At 34.9% G+C, this 20,692-nt stretch overlaps 2 protein-coding genes and 1 long non-coding RNA gene across 3 annotated transcripts in view; all 3 read right to left on the reverse strand.

The window, feature by feature from the left end:
• LOC126733918 (DNA damage-binding protein 1) overlaps nt 1-5,654 on the reverse strand; it is a 46,405-nt gene extending 40,751 nt beyond the window's left edge. The window contains exons 1-6 of the mRNA XM_050437385.1: nt 5,298-5,654; nt 5,083-5,231; nt 4,762-5,027; nt 4,419-4,707; nt 4,206-4,359; nt 3,446-3,778 (exon numbers count right to left, since the gene is read on the reverse strand). Coding sequence (XP_050293342.1) covers nt 3,446-3,778; nt 4,206-4,359; nt 4,419-4,707; nt 4,762-5,027; nt 5,083-5,231; nt 5,298-5,358 — 1,252 coding nt within the window. The 5' untranslated portion in view covers nt 5,359-5,654. The remainder of the gene's footprint in view (nt 1-3,445; nt 3,779-4,205; nt 4,360-4,418; nt 4,708-4,761; nt 5,028-5,082; nt 5,232-5,297) is intronic.
• A 362-nt stretch (nt 5,655-6,016) lies between these two features.
• Nucleotides 6,017-6,807, reverse strand: LOC126734359 (uncharacterized). The gene is made up of 2 exons (XR_007660032.1): nt 6,384-6,807; nt 6,017-6,194 (listed from the first exon to the last, which is right to left on the reverse strand). It is a non-coding gene; the product is annotated as an uncharacterized LOC126734359 (long non-coding RNA).
• Nucleotides 6,808-7,469: 662 nt separating this feature from the next.
• The window catches only part of LOC126734714 (protein CBFA2T3), a 72,732-nt gene continuing 59,509 nt past the window's right edge, over nt 7,470-20,692 (reverse strand). Inside the window, exons 5-12 of the mRNA XM_050438433.1 lie at nt 14,077-14,223; nt 13,852-13,988; nt 13,537-13,788; nt 8,758-8,911; nt 8,555-8,696; nt 8,406-8,497; nt 8,239-8,346; nt 7,470-7,661 (exon numbers count right to left, since the gene is read on the reverse strand). Coding sequence (XP_050294390.1) covers nt 7,560-7,661; nt 8,239-8,346; nt 8,406-8,497; nt 8,555-8,696; nt 8,758-8,911; nt 13,537-13,788; nt 13,852-13,988; nt 14,077-14,223 — 1,134 coding nt within the window. The 3' untranslated portion in view covers nt 7,470-7,559. The remainder of the gene's footprint in view (nt 7,662-8,238; nt 8,347-8,405; nt 8,498-8,554; nt 8,697-8,757; nt 8,912-13,536; nt 13,789-13,851; nt 13,989-14,076; nt 14,224-20,692) is intronic.

The following is a 20,692-nucleotide window of genomic DNA, read 5'->3' on the forward strand; positions in this document are numbered from 1 at the left end:
GTACCCTTTGTATTTTTTGTTTATCGAGAGCAGTAAGACATGGACCGTATATAAAGTCACCATAGTTGAAATGTGAGAGTACTAATGTGTCGCATAAACTTTTTTTCAACGAGTAGTTAAGAATGTGCCGATTATTATATAATAATCAATATCTTCGAGGTTGTTACTCTTTTTGCCTGATTCAGCCTTAAATGCTTTAGTTTCTGCCATAAACAATTCTTTACATAATGGCATTTTTCCTTCATGTTTAAAAGAGGCAGTGGTTTTCCCTCTTCATAAGGGTGGAGATTTGGATCAGCCTTGTAATTTCCGTCCCATTTCTATTTTGCCTACCCTCTCTAAGATAGTTGAAAAACTTGCAAAAAGCAGAATTTTGTCCTTTTTACATCATAATGGCATTTTGTCTGCAAATCAGTCTGGATTTCAAGCCGGTAAAGGGACTCATGATGCTGTTTTTAGCTTTTTAGAGAGCGTCTATGTGTCCTTGAATTCTGGAGAGTCATCGGCGACAGTGTTTTGTGATCTATCCAAAGCATTTGACTGTGTGGATCATGGAATACTGTTATCTAAGCTCGATAAATATGGTTTTAGGGGCGTAGCGTTGCGATGGCTTGAGTTCTATCTATCAAATCGTACTCAGAAGGTTACAATGTCTGGGCGTTTGTCTGCTTCTAGATCCCTAAAATGCGGCGTTCCCCAGGGTTCAGTGTTGGGACCACTGTTATTATTTACTGAGTTCATTGAAACTGCAGGGCAAGGTGGTTCAGTTTGCTGATGATACCACCATACTATGGAGCCATAAAAATTCTGATTATATTAAGACTTGTATCCTTGAAGACCTTCAGATTTTATCAGGGTGGTGTGCTTCCAACAGGCTCGTGTTTAATGTAAGAAAGACGTCTATTATGGGGTTTAAGTGCGATGTTCAGGATCTGATGTTTGACGAAAATTCCCTCTTGCAGAATAAAGAGTGCTGCAAGTTCCTAGGAATTACCATTGATGGTCGCCTGCGGTTTGAAGATCATATTTTACATTTAGCTGGGAAATTATCTTCTGGATATTTTGCAGTAAGAATGGCAAAACAAGAGCTGGGAGGGGTGGTTGCACGTTCAGTGTACTTTTCGCTTATTGAATCTCATATTCGGTATGGCTTGTCTTTTTGGGGTTTAACCAATAAGGGGCTACTTAACATTGCCTTTATTATTCAAAAAACAGCAGTTAGATACCTGTGTTCTGCTAAGTTAAGAGATTCTTGCAAACCCCTCATCATTTCTGAAAAAATCCTAACTCTTTTTTCACTCTTTATCTTAGAAACAGCTGCTCTTATTCACAAAATTCCCAAACTACCCTCTGACACTGGCCATTTGACTCGTCGTGTAAATGTTCCCCTACCTATTCCTACGTCTTCCCTTACCAAAAACTCATTAATTTACATAAGTAAAAAAATTTACAATCATGTTCCTCTATGTGTTAGACATTTATCGGATGTTAAGAAATTTAAAAGAGAATTAAAGACGCTTTTATTGGCTAACGCATATTATAACCTGGATGACTTTTTTAACGATAGGTTTTAACCTTAGACATGTTGGAAAGTTTTTTTTCCTTTTTTCTTCTCTAGTTTTGTCAAACTTCTCTTGTTTTGTTAAGTTTACCTTTTTTTAGTAATTGATTGTTTTATTTAGTTATCTTTAATTCAAGTATGTTCAAAAAGGTTTGTCTTCTTGTGTTTAATTTTGTTCATTGTTTTGTCAATTTTTTAATTGTATTTTTGTTTTGTTTTTTTAGCTTGTAGGATGCTTGTACACAAGATTATTCTTACGTAATATAGCACATTTTCTTTCTTTCTTTCTTTGAAGAAAGGAGTCGCGGTTCAAGGCTGTATCCCGAAAGAACAATTTCCGAACCTACTGGACAAACTGTGGAAAGGGGTAAGTCAAAATGTAGCAGAGAATCTCAAATCAGGATTTAGAGCAACTGGATTGCATCCTGCAAATCCCGACGAAGTTTTGAAGCGCATTCCTGGTGGACTAGAAGATGCAGACATTGAAAGAGTCTTAGACAACAGCTTGGTTGATTTGTTGAAAGAGCACCGTGGAACAGGGGTTGAGAAAAAACGCAAAAGGGAAAAAAAGTCGAACCTGGAAGTGATGCGTCTCGCACTGTTACAGACCCTAATATTTCTGAAAAACCTCTAACCGTTCCTGAGGAATTTCGAACTACAGCCTAGAACCCGGACTCTCTTCATCTAGCGTTTTGCCATGCACTCAGCAACTCCCTACCAGGAAAAGCAAGAGAGAAAGAAAGACTAATAACTGCCAGTGTGGTATCTGCAAGATTAATTGGAAAGACTACAGAGGCGCAATTGATTGGATACAATGCACGAAGTGTCGAGCTTGGATTTGTGGGCCCTGTAATAAAGACAGCAAAGACCCTTATTTTGAATGTGAATGGTGTGAGGATTCGGAAGACAATGAATCTCCAGTCGATGACAGTGATGCCGACAAGGCAACGACTTCCTAGTTGACAATAATAATTAGCCAATGTTTTGTTTTTGTCACACTTCTGATTTTTTCAAAGAATGTACCTTATTTTACCAAAGTTTTGCTAGATAAAGTTTGTTAATTATTTAATAACTTCTTATTAATATTTCTAAGCATTTATAGGTACAGAATTTGTTTTTAAGTTTCATATATTTTGACAATATATTATTTTTTCTTTAAAAATATATATTTTTAATTGGTTGTAATGGTGGCCCTTGTTATACGTTTTTTTTTTATATGATTAAGGGGTAACATGCACAGAATATGCTTTAGAATGCAATTTATAAACATTTTTTCATGGATGTGCAAGTTGCTCCAACTATGGGGTAACTTGCACACCCCACAAACAAATTTTTTTTGGGATCAATGGCTGCATTCTTCCAATTTTTATACCAGCCATGGGTAGCCCTTAAATAGGTCGGTACAATTTAATTTTTGCAAAGTTGTAAAGTTACAATGTACATTGGGAAATCTGCTGAAAATGTGTGCAAGTAGCCCCAGTTTACAGTGCCATTCATACAGTACCAAGAAAATTCAGTTTTTTCCCTTACGAAATCTAAAAATACTGCTAACACAGAATTAACCTCATCAACTTCCTTTAAAAATCTATCACATATATTAATTAATGTTAATAAATACTATTTTTTTTTGAATAAATAGAAGTAATTTGCTTATTGTTGCTTTTTTTTACTGTCTAAGCCTTTAAGAATGTTATATGTACCCATAATTCAGTTAAAAATGATATTATTGTCAGCTAGTTTATTGATAGTAGTTTTTTAAAATTTTAATTTTTTTATATTAAGCACAAACATACATATGTTGTTTACTCATCTAGGTGTAATTTCTGTTTAATTTTTATGACATTTTGAACAATATGTATTAAAAGCAAAAAAAAACACACTCACCATTGGCCTGCAACGCCCACATCCCCTTAATCCCCATCAAATCGATCGAGGCGTGCTCCTGAATCCCAATGCCGTTCCTGATGATCCTTAAGGAGCCCTCTTTAAAAGCACCTGAGCATGTGACCAGTTGCCCCTGGCTCTGTCTCTCCAGATCTACCACGCACATGTCCAGAATCGGGGCCAAATTGATGAACGTCTCCATTACCGTCACATAAGAGTTGTTCTCATCGGGTCGAACATTTAATTTTACCAACTGAGAGTCCCCTAGGCGGGACCCTATGAATAACACCCCATTGTCTAGGTAAGTGATGCATTCCGGGATAGCAATTTCACCTGTACATGTAAGTAAGGATTGTTTTTATTTGTATTCGGTAAAGTATAGAAGAAAATAGCTATTTTTAATATGATTTTAGAGGTATTAGGGTTATGACACAGGGATAGTTGTTAAGAGTCAAAATTTAAATGATATGATTTAATCCAGATAAACTGAACCGAAATTCCCATTTTATCACAAAATTCCTCTATCTGGCAAAAGAAAGAAAATTATCTAAATTGTCTGGAAAATATCAAAAGTAACCATAAACATTAACGAAAAAAATCACTTCAACCGTATGAAAAATATTGAAAATGACACACTCAATTACTTCCTACTACAAAAATAATTATTAAATTCATTTCCTATTTTCATCAATTCAATACAATTAACTAGGAACACAAAAATAAGAAATATTCTAATTTACATATAAAATGTAATACTTACCCAACATTTCAACCTTCAAGTCACCGACTACATCTTGCCCATCCCCCCGACTGGTTACTTCCAAAAATAACATAAATAAATGACCGGCCATGTCACCCAATAAGTACCTAAGTCCCTTAGGATCCACTCTTGCATAGCAATTAATGGTGCTTTGCTAAAAAAAAATGTTTATTGCACAATTTCACCTTCTAATCAATAATGATTGTATTCTACCTTAATAACAGCCGGGGCCACTGCAACAGAAGTAATCCCATCATGGTACAAAATGCTCTCCTGACCAATTATTAGGGCTCCCCCAATGGGGGATGGCACAGGAATAATTATCGAGGCCTCTGTTTCAACATTGTCTTGCCTCCAAGGGATTTTAACAAACTCCTTCTCCCTCAGGGAAATTTCGTGAGTTTTCACATGACGACCATTAACATCTTGATGGATTAAAATCAATGTTGGATTAGCACAACCGTGTAAAAACTCTACATCTGCTACATTCAATTCTTCCATTCTAAAAATTGAATTGAATTAAAGTGTGTTCACAGGTTAAAAGTTACAGTCCTACCTGAAGTTTATTGCTTTTAACTCATGATTATCCTTATCTAAAGGTATGATTTTAAATAGACCATCGTAGAGCCTCAACCCGATAACTCTAGCCTTAGGATCAATTACTGCCAAAATACCTGTTTCAGAAGGTTTTCCAATTCTATCAGAGACATCACCAAATGCTTTCGTAATTATGTCTAAGCTATCTGTGCCATCTTTAACACACTCAAGAATCATGGCATTGTATCTGTATGTTAATATAAACAGTAAATCTTTCTTTTCATGCTAAAAATTACAAAAATTTCCCTTTAAGATGCTTTTAAAGTCTAACATAACTTACTTGAGGCCGAAACAACTTCATAACAGCCACTTTGCCATACAAACCGACTTCCTTGATGGGCCTCAGGCCCTCCGGGGTGACCAAATAAATCTCCAACCGGCTGTTCTTTGCTACTATTAAGTTTAGATCGGCCGGAGAGGTAAAGTTGCCTTAAAATATGGTTTAATTGAAGTTCGAGTCTTTCCTTTTCTTTTTTTGGAGTAATATGAACTTACCAGTAACACAAGCGGTCACCGCGGTCGGCTTATGAGCCGTGACGACGTAATGATACGACATTTTTCCTTATGCCGTGTAAAATTATGAAAAACGCAGTTCAAACATCCAATTTCGGTAAACAAAAGGTTTCCTGTACTACGTTTTTATTTGGATTCTGGTCTATTTTAAAATGGATTTTTCAAGCAAGGAGCATCAGTCAAACTAACCTCACTCTTTTTTTGATATTTATTTGACAGATCATATTGACATTGGTGTTGCCAGATGTTGCATTTTGATGTAGGTTGTTAGGCCCTTTGTGATGTTAACTTGCTGACACGGGTAACGTAAAAAGGTAAATTATTTAATAAAATTCAATTCACTATAATTCGTGTCCAAATGTAAGAAATTATTAGTTTCGGGAATACGAAGGAAGCAACACTAACCTTACTTTTTTTTGACATTTGAATTGACAGATCAAATTGTCATCAGTGTTGCCAAATGCTGCATTTCAATTTTTTCTTTAATTCTACTGATTAACAGCGGCCTTTTTCGAGGTTACTAACTGGCACTGGTGTTCATATGCTGTAATCTCTTTAGAGGAATTATTGAAAAGAAAAATGGTATTATGGTATGACAGCTGTCAGAATGACATTCAAACAACTGACAAGCGAAAATGTTTTAAATCTGGACACCTACTGATGACGTCACATAGTGAGTGGGTCAAAATAAAAAAAACGTCTTTTGATTTCTCTTTCAATTTATTGATTATTGTTCATATAAAATAACAAAGGAAAGAATATGGCGGCCCACACAACGAAACTGGCCGCGAAAATGGCTAAGAAGTAGGTTTTCTTGTGGTCCCACGCGATAATGTGCAACTTGGTCTTCTTTTTCGTCGGTAAGTACGGATCGATGATCTGAAATTGCAAAGAACAAATTTCTTTTAAAGTTTTTAATGTCAAAATGGTGAAATATTCTCTGACGTTTCGAAATCCAAAATGGCGGACGACTTAACTATAATTTGACAGCTTGCATATACAAATTGCATATTAGAAAAGCTTATTATCTAGTGATTAAATTAATATTTATTATTAGTAGTGGTTTACCTGCATCTCAAATACAGGCTCATCCTTGTCAGCATCCAACAGTTCGGTACTTTTATTCATTATCTCTAACCAAAATTATATAATATTAAACACGGAATGTTTTCTTCTTTCTCTCATATAGCTAGCACGACTAGTGCGATCTATAACCGAACATCCTTGAATTCCTCACAATTATTATTGTAAATTACCTTGTTTATTTATAATAAAATAACAATTTTTCATCTGTTTTCACTAGTATAACGTTAACAACATAAGCTCGCGCCCGAGAGTAACTAATTACATAATACTATATGTAAGAATCCCCCGTATGTTCATCTGTGGGGCCGGCCCCCTTTCACTTCAATTTAATATATAATATCTATAAATAAATTTGTTCTGATTTTCCTTACATTCCACTGACGCTTAGCAGAACTTGAATGATCAGCGGCACAGATTACCTAAACATTAGGTAATCTGTCTAATCTGTGTGTGTAGTTAAGGTAATCTGTGTCAGCGGAGCTATTGGTAGAGGAACATGAAGTAAATTTGATTTAATTATTTTTATTAAATTTAATGTTTTGATAACATAATTAATAGTACACTTAAAATAGCAAAGATTTTAAATAATGATAATTTGTGTTGATTTGCCTTATATTTTACGAACGTTAAGTAGCACTTTATTATAATAGGTGGAGCTTTAGGTAGAGGCACGTGGGGTAAATTTGATTTTTTATTTATAAATTTTCATCTATAGGGGAGAATAAACACAGACACAAAAAATTTTCTTATTTAATTTTTTAATAACAGAGTCATCATATTGCACCGAACCATACGACAATAAATAAACAAATAAAATATTAACAAAATAATACCAATTGACTATTATAATAATGATAATCACCTTTCAGTACTTATACAATTATTACCATAAGGGCATGAACGCGCCCTTAAGAAATACTATAAATCGGAGTACATCACATCCGCCATTTTGTTTGCGATTGACAACAAAATGGCGGACAACAGAACCTTACAGAGAAATAACTATTTACATTGAATTCGACTATACTATATAACGCAGAGGGCCACCATAACAATTATTTACAAACGTAACAATATTAATACAGTTTATTATAAATAATAATAATAGTAATAAATAAATTAAAAAGATTTCCTAATACGTCGCATTTTACGTGGGTGTCACTTTTTGGTGCGGGTGTCTGCCACCGGGGGCGCCACGACTGTTAGTTGGGTGGGCACGGTTGGGGCTAGTGATGTCGGTCTTTTTTCCTTGTTGCATACCTGAGAAAACATTCGGGAAAACTGTCAAATAACTGTCAAAGTTGTCAAACTAAGTTGAGGTTAAGATTCGTGCAAATGTCCAGAACACAGATAGCAAGACTCCCAAGTCCAGTATATTCAATGGACACCAAAATTAGTTCAATTTTTATCCAGTACATTCAAGTAATGAATATTGGATAGCCAATTTTGGACATGCATTTGTCAGAGTCTTTATTTTTAGTCAATTATTTTAAATTATTATTTTAAACAAGACTAGAAAAAAATATAGAAATGACTCCGACATGTAAACAAATGATAAAAATTAATAAAAAATCAATTGCATTTACTTAATTTAAATGTTTTTTCTTTCAAAAAGGAAATTCAGTGCCCAAAATTGGTACAACTAAGTGTACAATATAGGACAAATAACGGATTCCAAATGGGCATCTAATAATGTGTCTTTTGACTCTCTATTGAATATTCATTGGGCATCATTTGTACAACATCATTTGGATGTCTTTGGGATAGCTTGTCGGGAACATCCATCGAATATCATTTTGGGACTACATTTACGTCATTTAATAAAAAAAACTCTTACTTGATGATGATTCTCCCAGTCTTTATGTTGACAAAAGGGTCCACAATACCGGGCCAAACTGCACCCCGAACACGTATCGTTCGCTTTCCTTCCACAGTTCCAACAAGCCTAAAAACAAACAAAAAATCCATTTCTTATCAAATCCTTTCAAATTCCAATAAATTTACGTTTTGTTGTGAGGGCGCCGGTTGACTAGAAGGGGACTGAGCGCCCTCCGCAAACTCTCCTGAGGTAGACTCGTCAGTCTGCTTCCTCGCCTCTAAAAAGACACTCGATTAACCAAGAAACTTTTTGAAAATCACAACAAACTTCACACCTCCTAGAGCCTTTTCCACTCTAGCCCGTTCTACAGCCAACAGCTCGCCTGCTCGAGCTTCCGCGGCAGCTACAGCCCTCTGTAGTTCCATGACCGCTTGACGTTTCACGTCTACGACAGCTTCTTCTGCCCTTCTACGCACCTACAAAGCAAACCCTCTAATTAAATTCAAAGTTAATTTCTTTTTGAATGTTGTTTGGTACCTCAGCCACCCTTTCCTCGGCAGCCCTTATGGCCGTACTGATAATTTCGTTCGCCACCTTCTTCAGGTCTTGGCTAACATCCTGTTTACGTAGCCAATCGGTCGCCGGATCCGGTTGGGTGCTGGCGTTTCTCTGCTGCAGAATCGTCAAGGCCCTACAAATGAGTTTTGAGGTTATTGGAGAGGGGGTTGTTTCAGGAAGGTTTACACTCACATGATGATCAAATTCTTATGAGGGTGTCAAACATTTGACAAATTTCGTCAGGTGCCTTTTTACCTTTAAGTTGCTATCTTTCTTTCATATATAGGGTGGTAACTCAAAGATGGTTCATTAAAAGGGTTTTCAGTAGACAATTTTTCTGAATCCAAGGCAATTTACGAATAGATCTCTTATAGCGTTTGAGATATGTGGTTTTATATCCGAGTAGTCCGGTTTTAAAGGCAAGGAAATTTGTCTGGAATAAATTGTTGCTTTATTCCAGGCACTTGCGAGTTCAATTCTTTTTTAAGGGTAAAAATTAGGTTGAAAGGGCATAAAACTATAGATTCGAGACTACCTGGACTAAATTATTGGTGAGTGAAAGTCAATCATAAATAAAGTAAATCCTTCAGTTAAAAAGTGTCAGCTTTAGAGATTTTATTAACTTCATACAAATTTTAGAGACATTTATTGAACCCATAGTGACTCATTTCATCCAAATATCTCTAGTAATTTTTGAGTTTCTTGGGTATCATTCGGTTTAGTGTGTCATCGTTAGTTTTAGAGATTTTAATTATTTTATACTAAATTGTAAATAATTATTTACTGAACTTATAGCAACTCTTCTTCGCTTACATATTTCTCACAGTTTTTTCAGATTCTTGGGGTTAAACCCAAATTATCCCGTTGAAGGCCAATCATGACCCAAGTGTGTCCTTCAGTTAAGTGCGTCATAGTTCAAATATAGTTAGCTTTAGAGATTTTAGTTATTTTATACTAATTTCAATTCCCGGCAGTTGGGTTCAGGTGTATTTTAAAGGCAAAAAGGGATGCCAAATTGCTGTTTTATTCCAAGCACTTGCGGTTCAATTCTTCGTTGAGGGTATCAATGATCCAGAATCCAGGTTCAAAGTGTACAAGACTATAGACATCTGACTGCCTGGACTAAATTATTGCATTATTCCAGGCAGTTGGAAAAATCAGGATAATAAATTATTTATTTCAAGCAGTTGAGCTTAGTTATATTTCAAAGGCAAAAAAGGATGCCTGGAATAAATTGTTGCTTTATACCAGACACTTGGAGTTGAATTCTTCTTTGAGGGTAGAAATGATCGAGAAATCAAAAAGGTTAAAAGGGCACAAGCCTATAGAGACATGACTGTCCGGATTAAATTCATGGATTAATTTCAGGCAGTTAGGATTGAACTGTAATTTGAGGGTGAGTAATTTCCCAAAAACACTCTCATAAATTATTTATTACAGGCAGTTGAGCTCAGTTGTATGTTAAAGATAAAAAAGGGATGCCTGGAATAAATTATTTCTTTATTGGTCTTCGGGGATAGCAATGATACTGAAATCAGGTTAAAAAGGCAAAAAACTGTATGGACTAAATTACTGCTTTATTGAACCTATAGCAACTGATTTTGTCTAAATATTTCTAATAGTTTTAGAGATTCTTGGGTTTAAATCCAAGTAGTCCGGTTGAAAGTCAATTATGACTCTAGTGTATTCTTCGGTTAAGTGGGTGATAGCTCAGAAATGGTTAATTTTAGAGATTTTACTTATTTTATACAAATTTAAGAGAGATGTTTAATAAATACATAACAATTTATTTAGTCCAAATACCATTAGTAGTATTTGAGATTTTTGGGTTTAAACCCGAGTAGTCTGACTGAAGGTGACCCAAGTGTATCCTGCGCTTAAGTATCTCATAGTTCGGAAATCGTTAGTTTTAGATATTTTAGTTATCTATCTTATATTAATTCAAAATTCCAGACAGTTAGACTCAGTTGTAGGTATTTTGAAGGCAAAAAAAAGCCTGGAACAATTTATTGCCTTAATCCAGGCACTTGAATCTGAATTCTTCTTTAAGGTAAGGAATACTCCAGGAATCTGGTAAAAATGCACAAAAATACAAGAAAATAAGTGCCCGGAATAAATTATTGCTTTATTCCAGGCAATTAGGATTGAGCTGTAATTTGAGGGTGAGAAACATTCAGAAATCCTGTTAATAAATTGTTTATTCCAGGCAGTTGAGCTCGGTTGGATTTTAAAGGTAAAAAAAGGATGCTTGGAGTAAATTATTTGTTTATTCAAGGACTTAGGGTTGACTAAGTTTGAGGGTTGAAATGAGCGAGAAATCAAGTTAAAAAAAAACACAAAACTGGAGGGAAGTGACTGCCTGGACTAAATTATCGCTTTATTAAACCTATTTCGTCTAAATATCTTTATTAGTTTTTGATATTTTATAGTTGAAATCCAAATAGTCGTTCTTCCCTTTAATTAATGATAGTTCGAAAATTGTTCATCGAAGGGGTTTTAAGTGATCTACATAAATTTTAGAAAAAACTCTTTTGAATCCAAAATAGCTCATTTTATTCAAATATCATTAAAAGTTTTTGAGATATTCAGTTTTCAATTAAAATATTTCACTATCATGGTTCAAGCATAACCCCAAGCAGTTGGATTCAGTTGTATTTTAAAGACAAAAGGGATGCCTGGACTAAATTATTAATTTATTCCAGGCACTTAGGGTTGAATTCTTCTTTAAGGGTAGAAATAATCCAGAAATCAGGTTAAAAGCTCACAAGACTATAGAGACATGACTGTACGGATTAAATTCATGGATTAATTTTAGGATTGAACTGTAATTTGAGGGTGAGTAACGTCCAGAAAACACGCTAATAAATTATTTATTCCAGGCAGTTGAGCTCAGTTTTATTTTAAAGATAAAAAAAGGATGCCTGGAATAAATTATTGCTTTATTGGAGAAGCAATGATACTGAAATCAGGTTAAAAAGGCATAAAACTGTATGGACTAAATTATTGCTGTATTGAACCTATAGCAACTGATTTTGTCTAAATATTTCTTATAGTTATCGAGATTCTTGGGTTTAAATCCGAGTAGTCCGTTTGAAAGTCAATTACGATTTGTGTTAGGTTAAGTGGGTGATAGCTCAGAAATGGTTAATTTTAGAGATTTTACTCACTTTGTACAAATATTAGAGAGACATTTACTAAATTCATAGCAACTTATTTTATTCAAATAGCTCTAATAGTTTTCAAGATTTTTGAGTTTGAACCCGAGAATCCCGTCGAAAATCAGCATGATCCAAGCGTATCCTTTGTTTAAGTTAGTCATAGCTCAAAATCGTTAGTTTTAGAAATTTCAGTTATATTATACTAATTTTAAAATTTAGGTAGTTGGGTTCAGTTGCATTTTAGGGGCAAAAAGGAGTGCCTGTAATAAATTATTGTTTTTTTCCAGGCAGTTGGGGTTGAATTCTCCTTCGAGTGTCAAAATGATTCAGAAATCAGGTTAAAAAGGCATAAAACTGTAAGAAAATAACTGCCTGGACTGAGTTACTGCCTTATTGAAGCTCTAATAATTTATTTCGTCCAAATATCTCTAATAGTTTTTGAGATTATTGGGCTTAAACCCAAGTAGTCCGGTTCCAGGTCAAGTATGACCCAAGTAAAGTTTTCTCTTTAATTCATGATAGCTCGGAAACGATTCATCCAAGGCATTTTAACTTCTTGACATAAATGTTTAAGAAAACTCTTCTGAATCCGAAACAGTTCATTTGGTCCAAATTTGTTTAGTAGTTCTTGAGATATTCGGTTTTAAATCCGAGTGTTCGAGTTAAAGCACTATCGTGATCCAAGCAGTTGACACTCTATTTTAAAAGGAAAAAGGAGTGCCTGGAATGAATTATTGCTTTATTGAACCTTTAATAGTTTATTTTGTCCAAATATCTCTAATAGTTTTTTGGTTTTGAACTCGAGAATCCCGTCGAAAATCAGCATGATCCAAGTGTATCCTTCGTTAAAGTCAGTCATAGCTCAAAATCGTTAGTTTTAAAAATTTCAGTTATACTTTAAATTTTAAAATCCAAGTAGTTGGGTTCAGTTGCATTTTAAGGACAAAAAGGAGTGCCTGTAATAAATTATTGTTTTTTTCCAGGCAATTGGTGTTGACTTCTTCTTTGAGTCTTGGAATGATCCAGAAATCAAGTTCAGTTAAAATCAAATTAAAATTCTATCAGTTAAAAATGCAGAAAACTGTAGAAAAATGACTGCCTGGAATAAATTATTGCTTTATTAAAGCTCTTATAATGGGCTTAAACCTAAGTAGTTCGGTTCAAGGTCAATCAAGACCCGATTATAATTTTCCCTTTAATTCATGATAGCTTGGAAATGCTTTATCCAAGGGGTTCTATTTAAGTACTATACATAAATGTTTGGGAAAACTCCTCTGATTTCAAAACAGTTCATTTGGTCCAAATATCTTTAGCAGGTCTTGAGATATTCGGTTTTAAATTCGAGGTTAAAGCACTATCATCCATAAACTTTGGTTTAACTTGTGATAATTCGGAAACGCTAAAATCATAGTGTGACTTTTGGTCATTTTACACTAATTTTAGACAAAATTTATTTCCGATTGTTTTTTTGAGAAATGAATGTGTGATTGAGTGTCAATGAGAAATCAAGTGCACTGACCAAGACGCATGAGTGGTAAATTTTGGACTTGCGCCGTAGAGAAACAACAAACGCATTGACCTTGAAAGGAAACACACTTACCTTTTAGTCTTCTCCACCATGGACAAGATACAGTTGAGCATCACGTGGATGTTCCTCCACTCCTCGTCCCCTTTGGTGTTCAGAGGGTGCTCCTCCATTTTGATGGGGGTGGGACCGGGGGGTTGATAGTCAAACACGTGGGTGTTGGTGGGGTTCAAGAAGGTCTGCTGGTGGTTGTTGAAGATGAAGGGTCGCTTGTTGGCTGTAGGGTAGTCCTCCAATTGGGAGCCGTTCAGACCGTTCTCGTAGGGTCTACCGAGGAGGAGAAAAAAACGTGAAAAATTTGAATGTATAAATCATGGGAAAAAAACTCACCCTTCCGGCGAGCGTCTCTTCACTCCGTTCGTTAAATGACCCTCGTTGACGGGCATAAAAATCTCCGAGGGTTCTGAGGGCGAATGCGTGGGTTCCAGGATGACGTGGTCGTGCGTTCTCACGTACTGCAACGACGGCTAAAAAATGATCAGAGGTTCGTATTTATTTTTCATTAAATTTCCGAATGAAATCCCCATTAGATAGAGAAGATCCCGAGGGACTTACTTGTTTATTTAGTCTGGCCAGGGCGTGGATCTCCCTTTGGAGCATCGGGATGTGGGCTTTTAAAAAGGGGAGCACGAACGGCCTCAGGGGAAAATTCGTCACGTCTTGCAAGGAATGATGGAAATCTTCGATGTTTAGACTGGAACTCTGGAAATCAATTCAGTGAAATTTTAATGGAAAGAATATTAATGGAAGCTTATAATTAACTGAAAAAGTACTTAAAACTTAGTATAGACTTTTCAGGTACCATCAATAAGAAAGCGAAAATAGCATAAAATTTTGTTCTTGATGTAACATATAGTACAGTACTTTTCTTTAATGTCCCCCCTCCCTCTTTATTTTCTGAACGGATCAATTCAAGATATTGAAACTTGAGGTAATGCAATTGATGAATGAATACTATGTTTTAAAGCAAAATTTACAGATTAAAGTTTCAAGATGGTTGCTGAGCGCCATCTTGAAAAAAAAATTAAATGTAAAGGGTGGTCTTGTGGCACATAATTTTGAAGCTCCTAACGAGTACTTTATAACCATAGAATATAAATTCAATATCTTTATTTACTACATATTGTGGGGCCTTTATTCATCGAACAAAATTTAACAGGGGAACTGTATTTGGATATGCTGGAAAATACTATTAACCCTCTAATCACCGAAACTCTTGATATGGATATTGTATTCCAGCAAGATGGACCTCCACCACACTGCTTCAGACAAGTTCGTGACTATTTAGATAACAATTTCCCCGGTCGTTGAATTGGCCGTCGAGGACCTGTGCAATGGCCAGCTCGTTCGCCAGATTTGACACCTCTAGACTTTTTTTATGGGGCTATTTGAAGGTGTACGAAACCGAACCTGCTTCAGTATTGAATTTACGACAGAAAATAACGAATATTTGTAAATATATCGATGTTAGTGTATTTGAAAATGTTCGGTGAGAAATTTCGGACCGACTGTCCCTGTGTCAAGAAATTCAATACAACAATTTCCAGCATCTTCTCAATTGAACTCAATGTATTTATTCGATATATCAAGGTAAATGTTTATGTATTCAGGTTATTATTAAATGTACCACCATTTTGTAGTAAGTAAAGATATTGAATTTATATTCTAGGGTTATAAAGTACTTGTCAGGAGCTTTAAAATGATGTGCCCTTTCTATTTCATTTTTTTTCCAAGATGGCGCTCAACAGCCATGTTGACATTTTCATCTGTCAATTTTGCTTTAAAACATAGTATTCACACGAACCTAATAAATATACCTGGACTGTTAATTCAATGAAAAGTAAATGACCACTATTAGGGGGCCGCCATTTTGTGTAATTGTGTCCTTTCGATGTTGGTCACTCTGACAAATTTCAGTGGTGCCAATTGTAGGGAAACAAAACAATATTTCGAGAGGTTATGTTTACAAAAATACAAAATAGAAAGTTACGTTTAGTTAAGAATTTAAGACAGGATTATTAAATAAGGAGGAAGATATATATACCCAAGCGTCGTTTACGAATCGCCAAAAACTAGGCAATCCGCTATACACACACGTCAAACGTCAATTTAATTTTTTTTGTTGGCAGCACTGAAAATGTTCAGAGTGACCAACATCAAAAGGACACAACCACTATAAAAATGGCGGCCATTAGGCAGTGGTCATTTTTGGGTATCGCGGCCAGCATACGTTAAAAGACGAATATGCCCAGCCAATAATGATTTTTGGAAATTCGCAGTTTTATGTTGCGGACTTAAGAAATTATTTATCTGCCTTATATCATGGTTATGTCGATTGCAGTAAAATAACCGACGCAAATAAGGTGGCTGACCAGTTTTTAAAACTGAGCGAATGACATTTTCGCCTGTTAGTCATTGATAAAATGGAAAGCCTATCCAAGTGAGGCGTAATGTGTTCTCTGTATGTTATATTAAAGGAAAAAACGTCAACAGGAGTTAAACTGTAATTTTTGAAATGAATTTGCCGTTTCCGTTGTTAATGAACTTCCGTAAACGCAACATCTCTGTAATCCATAATATAGACAAGACCAAACTGTTACAGAGAAAATATTTTGTCTTTGACGGTATATATTTCTTGATGCTCCAGAGTTTCCTCAAACGCATATAGGCAATATCTAGTTTTCGCTTCACATGTGCTTTAAAAGACATAGTTCAGAATCCAGATATGGTGTTGTCAATTTCTTTGGGAGTGGTGGCGGTGGAGCAGGTTCATGTGTCAAAGTGATGACTTACTTCTGAATCTCAAGAGATAATAGGAACATCGTTATGAAACAAAAAGCAAAATATTCCTTAACGTATATTGACTGAATATTCTTTAAAGCTTCAATCAGTACAAGCGATAATTTTTGAAGCAACGAATTTCTTTGGAAGTGGTGGCGGTGAAACAGGCTTATTTATGCTTCAAGGCGATGTCCGACTTCAAAGTCCTAAATCTCCAGAAATAATTGAAATATTTTTATGAAACAAAAAGCAGAATAGTCTCTAACGTAGTAACAATTTTTTTAGGAGTTCGAGTGATAGCATCTATAATCCATTATGTGAGTGACAGTCAATTTAATCTGGACTTATGGGAGCTAGTTTGAATAGTAACTGCTATATATTTTATCTAATTTGACTGTTTTCTCTGTTGTTTCAGTGTCTTAGAGCCATTTATTCTAAGTACTTGAAACGATTTTTTATTTCGTCCAGGCATTTTCTGTTATCTTTTAGGCAACTAGGTCAAGGACAAGGACTTTATGTCGTCCTGATTGGTAAAAAAAAAACAAAATTTTAAAGTAATAAAAGTAGTAAAAAAATAAAAAAGAACAGACAATGTCGAGAATTCTACCCGGGATTACCTGCACCTGTTGTACAACAAATACGTACTAAGGCGCTTGCTTTTTAAACCAAAGCCAATTAACTTTAACTAAACTATCACGTGACTAAAATAAGATATGTAATTGACTTTTTTTAATTAAGTATACAAATTGGATTAGATCAAGAATATTGTTTCATATTTTAAGATTTTAAATATCGACGAGAATTAATTTTTTTATTTGATTTAATTTTAAGTTAAGCAATAAAATCCTTAAATCCTATTAAAATGCATTAAGAACAATATATAATTTTAAATATTTATTATATAAGTGAATGTAAAAAGCTACATTGTTAAAATGTAATGTTTACTTCTATTTGTAATGTTCTGCCGCCCGAAACATACCGGTTTTATACAAAAAAGTTTTGTTTTATACAGCGTTTACATCTCGATCTAATCTTGTTTATAGATTAAAAAAAATACAGGAAAACATGGCATATTTTATGGGCGCGAACTTATATTTATTTAAATTAAAAGTTCTCAGTATTTTTCTGCCAAATGTTTCCTTCTTTTTTAGGGTTTCCTTGACCAACGAATTTTTGTTTTATTTTGTTATACTTACAAATGAATAAATAAATATATATATTAAGTAAAAATATTTTTTCTCGATATTCGAGTCCTCAAAAACTATTTTAAGACCTTAAAGTTACTTACTATTTTACTAAGGTCATTTTAAATGACCTAAAATAGTCTTTAAATGTCATCCTATGTAAATATTTGACGTCCTCCAGAAGCGTTTTTCAATTACGTTTAAGCCTTTATTTAGGACTTCATTTTGGATGTCACATTTGTACGTCATGTAAACCAGAAAGTACGAAAAATTACGTATTCAAGACGTCATTTTGTTACCTATGAAATTATGCACATATATGGTAAATCCAGAACATGTTTCATGGATGTAGGTACCTATATACCTTAGAAATATTTATTATATAGGGTCTACCAATAAGAATGATAAAAGTTTAAATTGCTAAAATATAAAAACGAATTGGTTAATTTCTATGATTGATGTTTCATGTTGTAGTTTATTATGTTTTAAACAAAATATCATTAAGATGTCCACCTCGGCTACGGCGGCAGACGTTTAGACGATGAACCCAATTTTCAATCACTTTTTCTAACAACTTGGGCTGAATTTCGCGAATAACCCTAGTTATGTTAACTTGCAACTCATTGATGGTTTGAGGATTATTAGAATACGCCTTTGACTTCACATATCCCCAAAGAAAAAAGTCCAGGGGAGTAAGATCACAGGACCTTGGTTGCCATGTCGCAAAATTATTCGATCTTCAAAACGCTCTCTTAATAAATTAATTGTGGCTCGGGCGGTGTGTGATGTTGCTCCGTCCTGTTGAAACCAATTCTGTTCGAAGTCTCCACCATCAATTGCAGGCCAAAGAAAGTTTGTTATCATGTCGCGGTAGCGCTCTCCGTTGACTGTTACAGTACGGTCCCCTGCATCCTCAAAAAAGTATGAACCGAGAATTCCACCGACATGCAAACCACACCACACAGTCACTATTAACGGGTGTAATGGCACCTGTACTAATTTCTGGCGATTGTTCTGACACCGGAAGCGGCAATTTTGCGTATTGACAACGCCACTAAGACAAAAATGGGCTTCATCTGAAAAGATGATTTGTTTTTTAAAATCGGCAATCAGTCGGTAAACGTTCTTCGCAAACCATGGTCAGCAGGCTTCAATTCTTGAGTTAGAACCATCTTATATGGATGTAGGCCTAAGTCTTTCTTCAAAATGCGCCACAGAGACATTGATGAAATGCCTAATTGCTGAGAGCGGCGCAAAACAGACACATTGTTATTCGCGTCAACACTTTCTCTTGCAGCGGCCTCGCACTTTTATGTCGCGTTGGTGGCTTATTATCCAGAAGAGTGTACTCCCGTTCAAACTTATTAATTGTGCTCAGAAGGCCGTCCACGATGGCCAAAATCTTCTCTAAGAGCACGATAACAGGCTCTAACCGATTGCGCATTTTCGTAATACCTTTTCACGATATCTATACCTTGCTCTTGACTTAAAAGATTCATGATGAAATGTCAAAGTATTCTTAACACAACTGACGCTTGATCCGCGTTTTGACACATACCATTTTGCGTACATGGCCCACTAAACTTCTATCACTTCTATTGGTAGACCCTATATATCCTGGAATAATAAAAATGTATTTGTATATTCTATAAATACATAGAATATAATAGATGTTTATGGGAGATCTATAAAATGTAACCCTCGGATACAGTTTCAATATCTAGTATATTTAGAATATACACTGTACATACCAATAGTATTATCCATGTATATAGTATGTATATAGTATCCATGTATTACCTAGTGTGTGACAATTAGATATTTATTTCATATCCATAAAATAAACCGAGCATTGAAAATAGACATTGTATGTATATATACGTCAGGATATTATGAATATACATATATAGCATTTACATAAAATATATGTTTGCTATGTGGGTAAATTGTTATTAGGAAAATGCAACGCAACATTTATTTTTTTTATATTAATTTCAAAGAAATTATACATAAAGTGCTCCGTTTTCCGTGCAGGTGAGTGTCTACGTTCAGTATATCAAACTTCGATGCACGCGTTCAAACGAAAAGATACAACGTTGCCGCATCCTAAACTCATTTAGTATAAAATTATTAAAAACGCACCGATAAGACCGTGAAAAATAATTGAATTACTGACGAATGCGGTTCTATTGGCACCGTTGTCGACGGTTTCAGCGTTTAGAGTAAAATAATTCTCGGCGATTCCTTAAACGGGGGTCCGAGCCAATTTGAAATATTTGAAATATCTGAAATATGGCCGGCGTTTTCGCCAATTTTTAACAATTATTTTAAATCGCACCGAGGTGTTACGCGCCTTCGCCAATCTATTAGTATTATTATTTCAAATTGTTGCTGGCATATAGGTTTAGGGTTTTTAGATTCTGTTGCTGCTCGATGATGAATTACTAACAGGAACTTTCTGTTATTCGAGAGTTAAAATGCGTATTTGCTAAGCGGCTTTGGTTTATTTTATTCGGGTGGAATTTAGTGTTGTGGTAAATTAAACGTAATTATGGATTGATGTAAGTAAGTTCTAAAAGATCCGAAATTTTATTTTACAATACATACTAAAATTTCCGGGTTCCAGCGATAGTACCAAAAAAATGCGATTTTATAAAAAAAGTCACGTTTTTACAGGTAATTGGAGGTATCAATCTAAACTCTAAAGAAATGGAGTGGGAACAATACTTTGACGCCTGGTGTGGGAACATTTTTTTCTCGTGACAGGTGACCGGGACTTGGTTGGGTATTTTGTAAAATTATCAATGAAAATGAACGGAAAACGATCAGGGAAAGGAAGCACCTAATAAGAAAATGAATGGACTTTCCGGATATGTGCATATCAATTGGGGAAATTGTGTATTGCGGCCAGAAAAATTCGGCAAACATTTAGACGTCTTCGAAAAATGCCGTTTTTTTGAAAAGTCAGTGTCTTTATACCGGGGTGAGTCAAAATGAAATGTGTCCTATTATTTTATTAAAATTATTCGAATATATACACGGGTCAGTCGTAATGATCTACTTAATTTAAAATATGTATTAGGTGAGTTCTATGCCATTTAGTTTATTATTAATAAATGTTCAATTCTTAAGTAGGCCCTAAACGGTCAATCATTTTGATCTAATGATTGCGCCAATTGATGGAATTAAGCATGATTGATCGTCTA

Source organism: Anthonomus grandis, chromosome 3, assembly GCF_022605725.1.
Source record: "Anthonomus grandis grandis chromosome 3, icAntGran1.3, whole genome shotgun sequence".
In the NCBI taxonomy this organism is placed as follows: domain Eukaryota; kingdom Metazoa; phylum Arthropoda; class Insecta; order Coleoptera; family Curculionidae; genus Anthonomus; species Anthonomus grandis.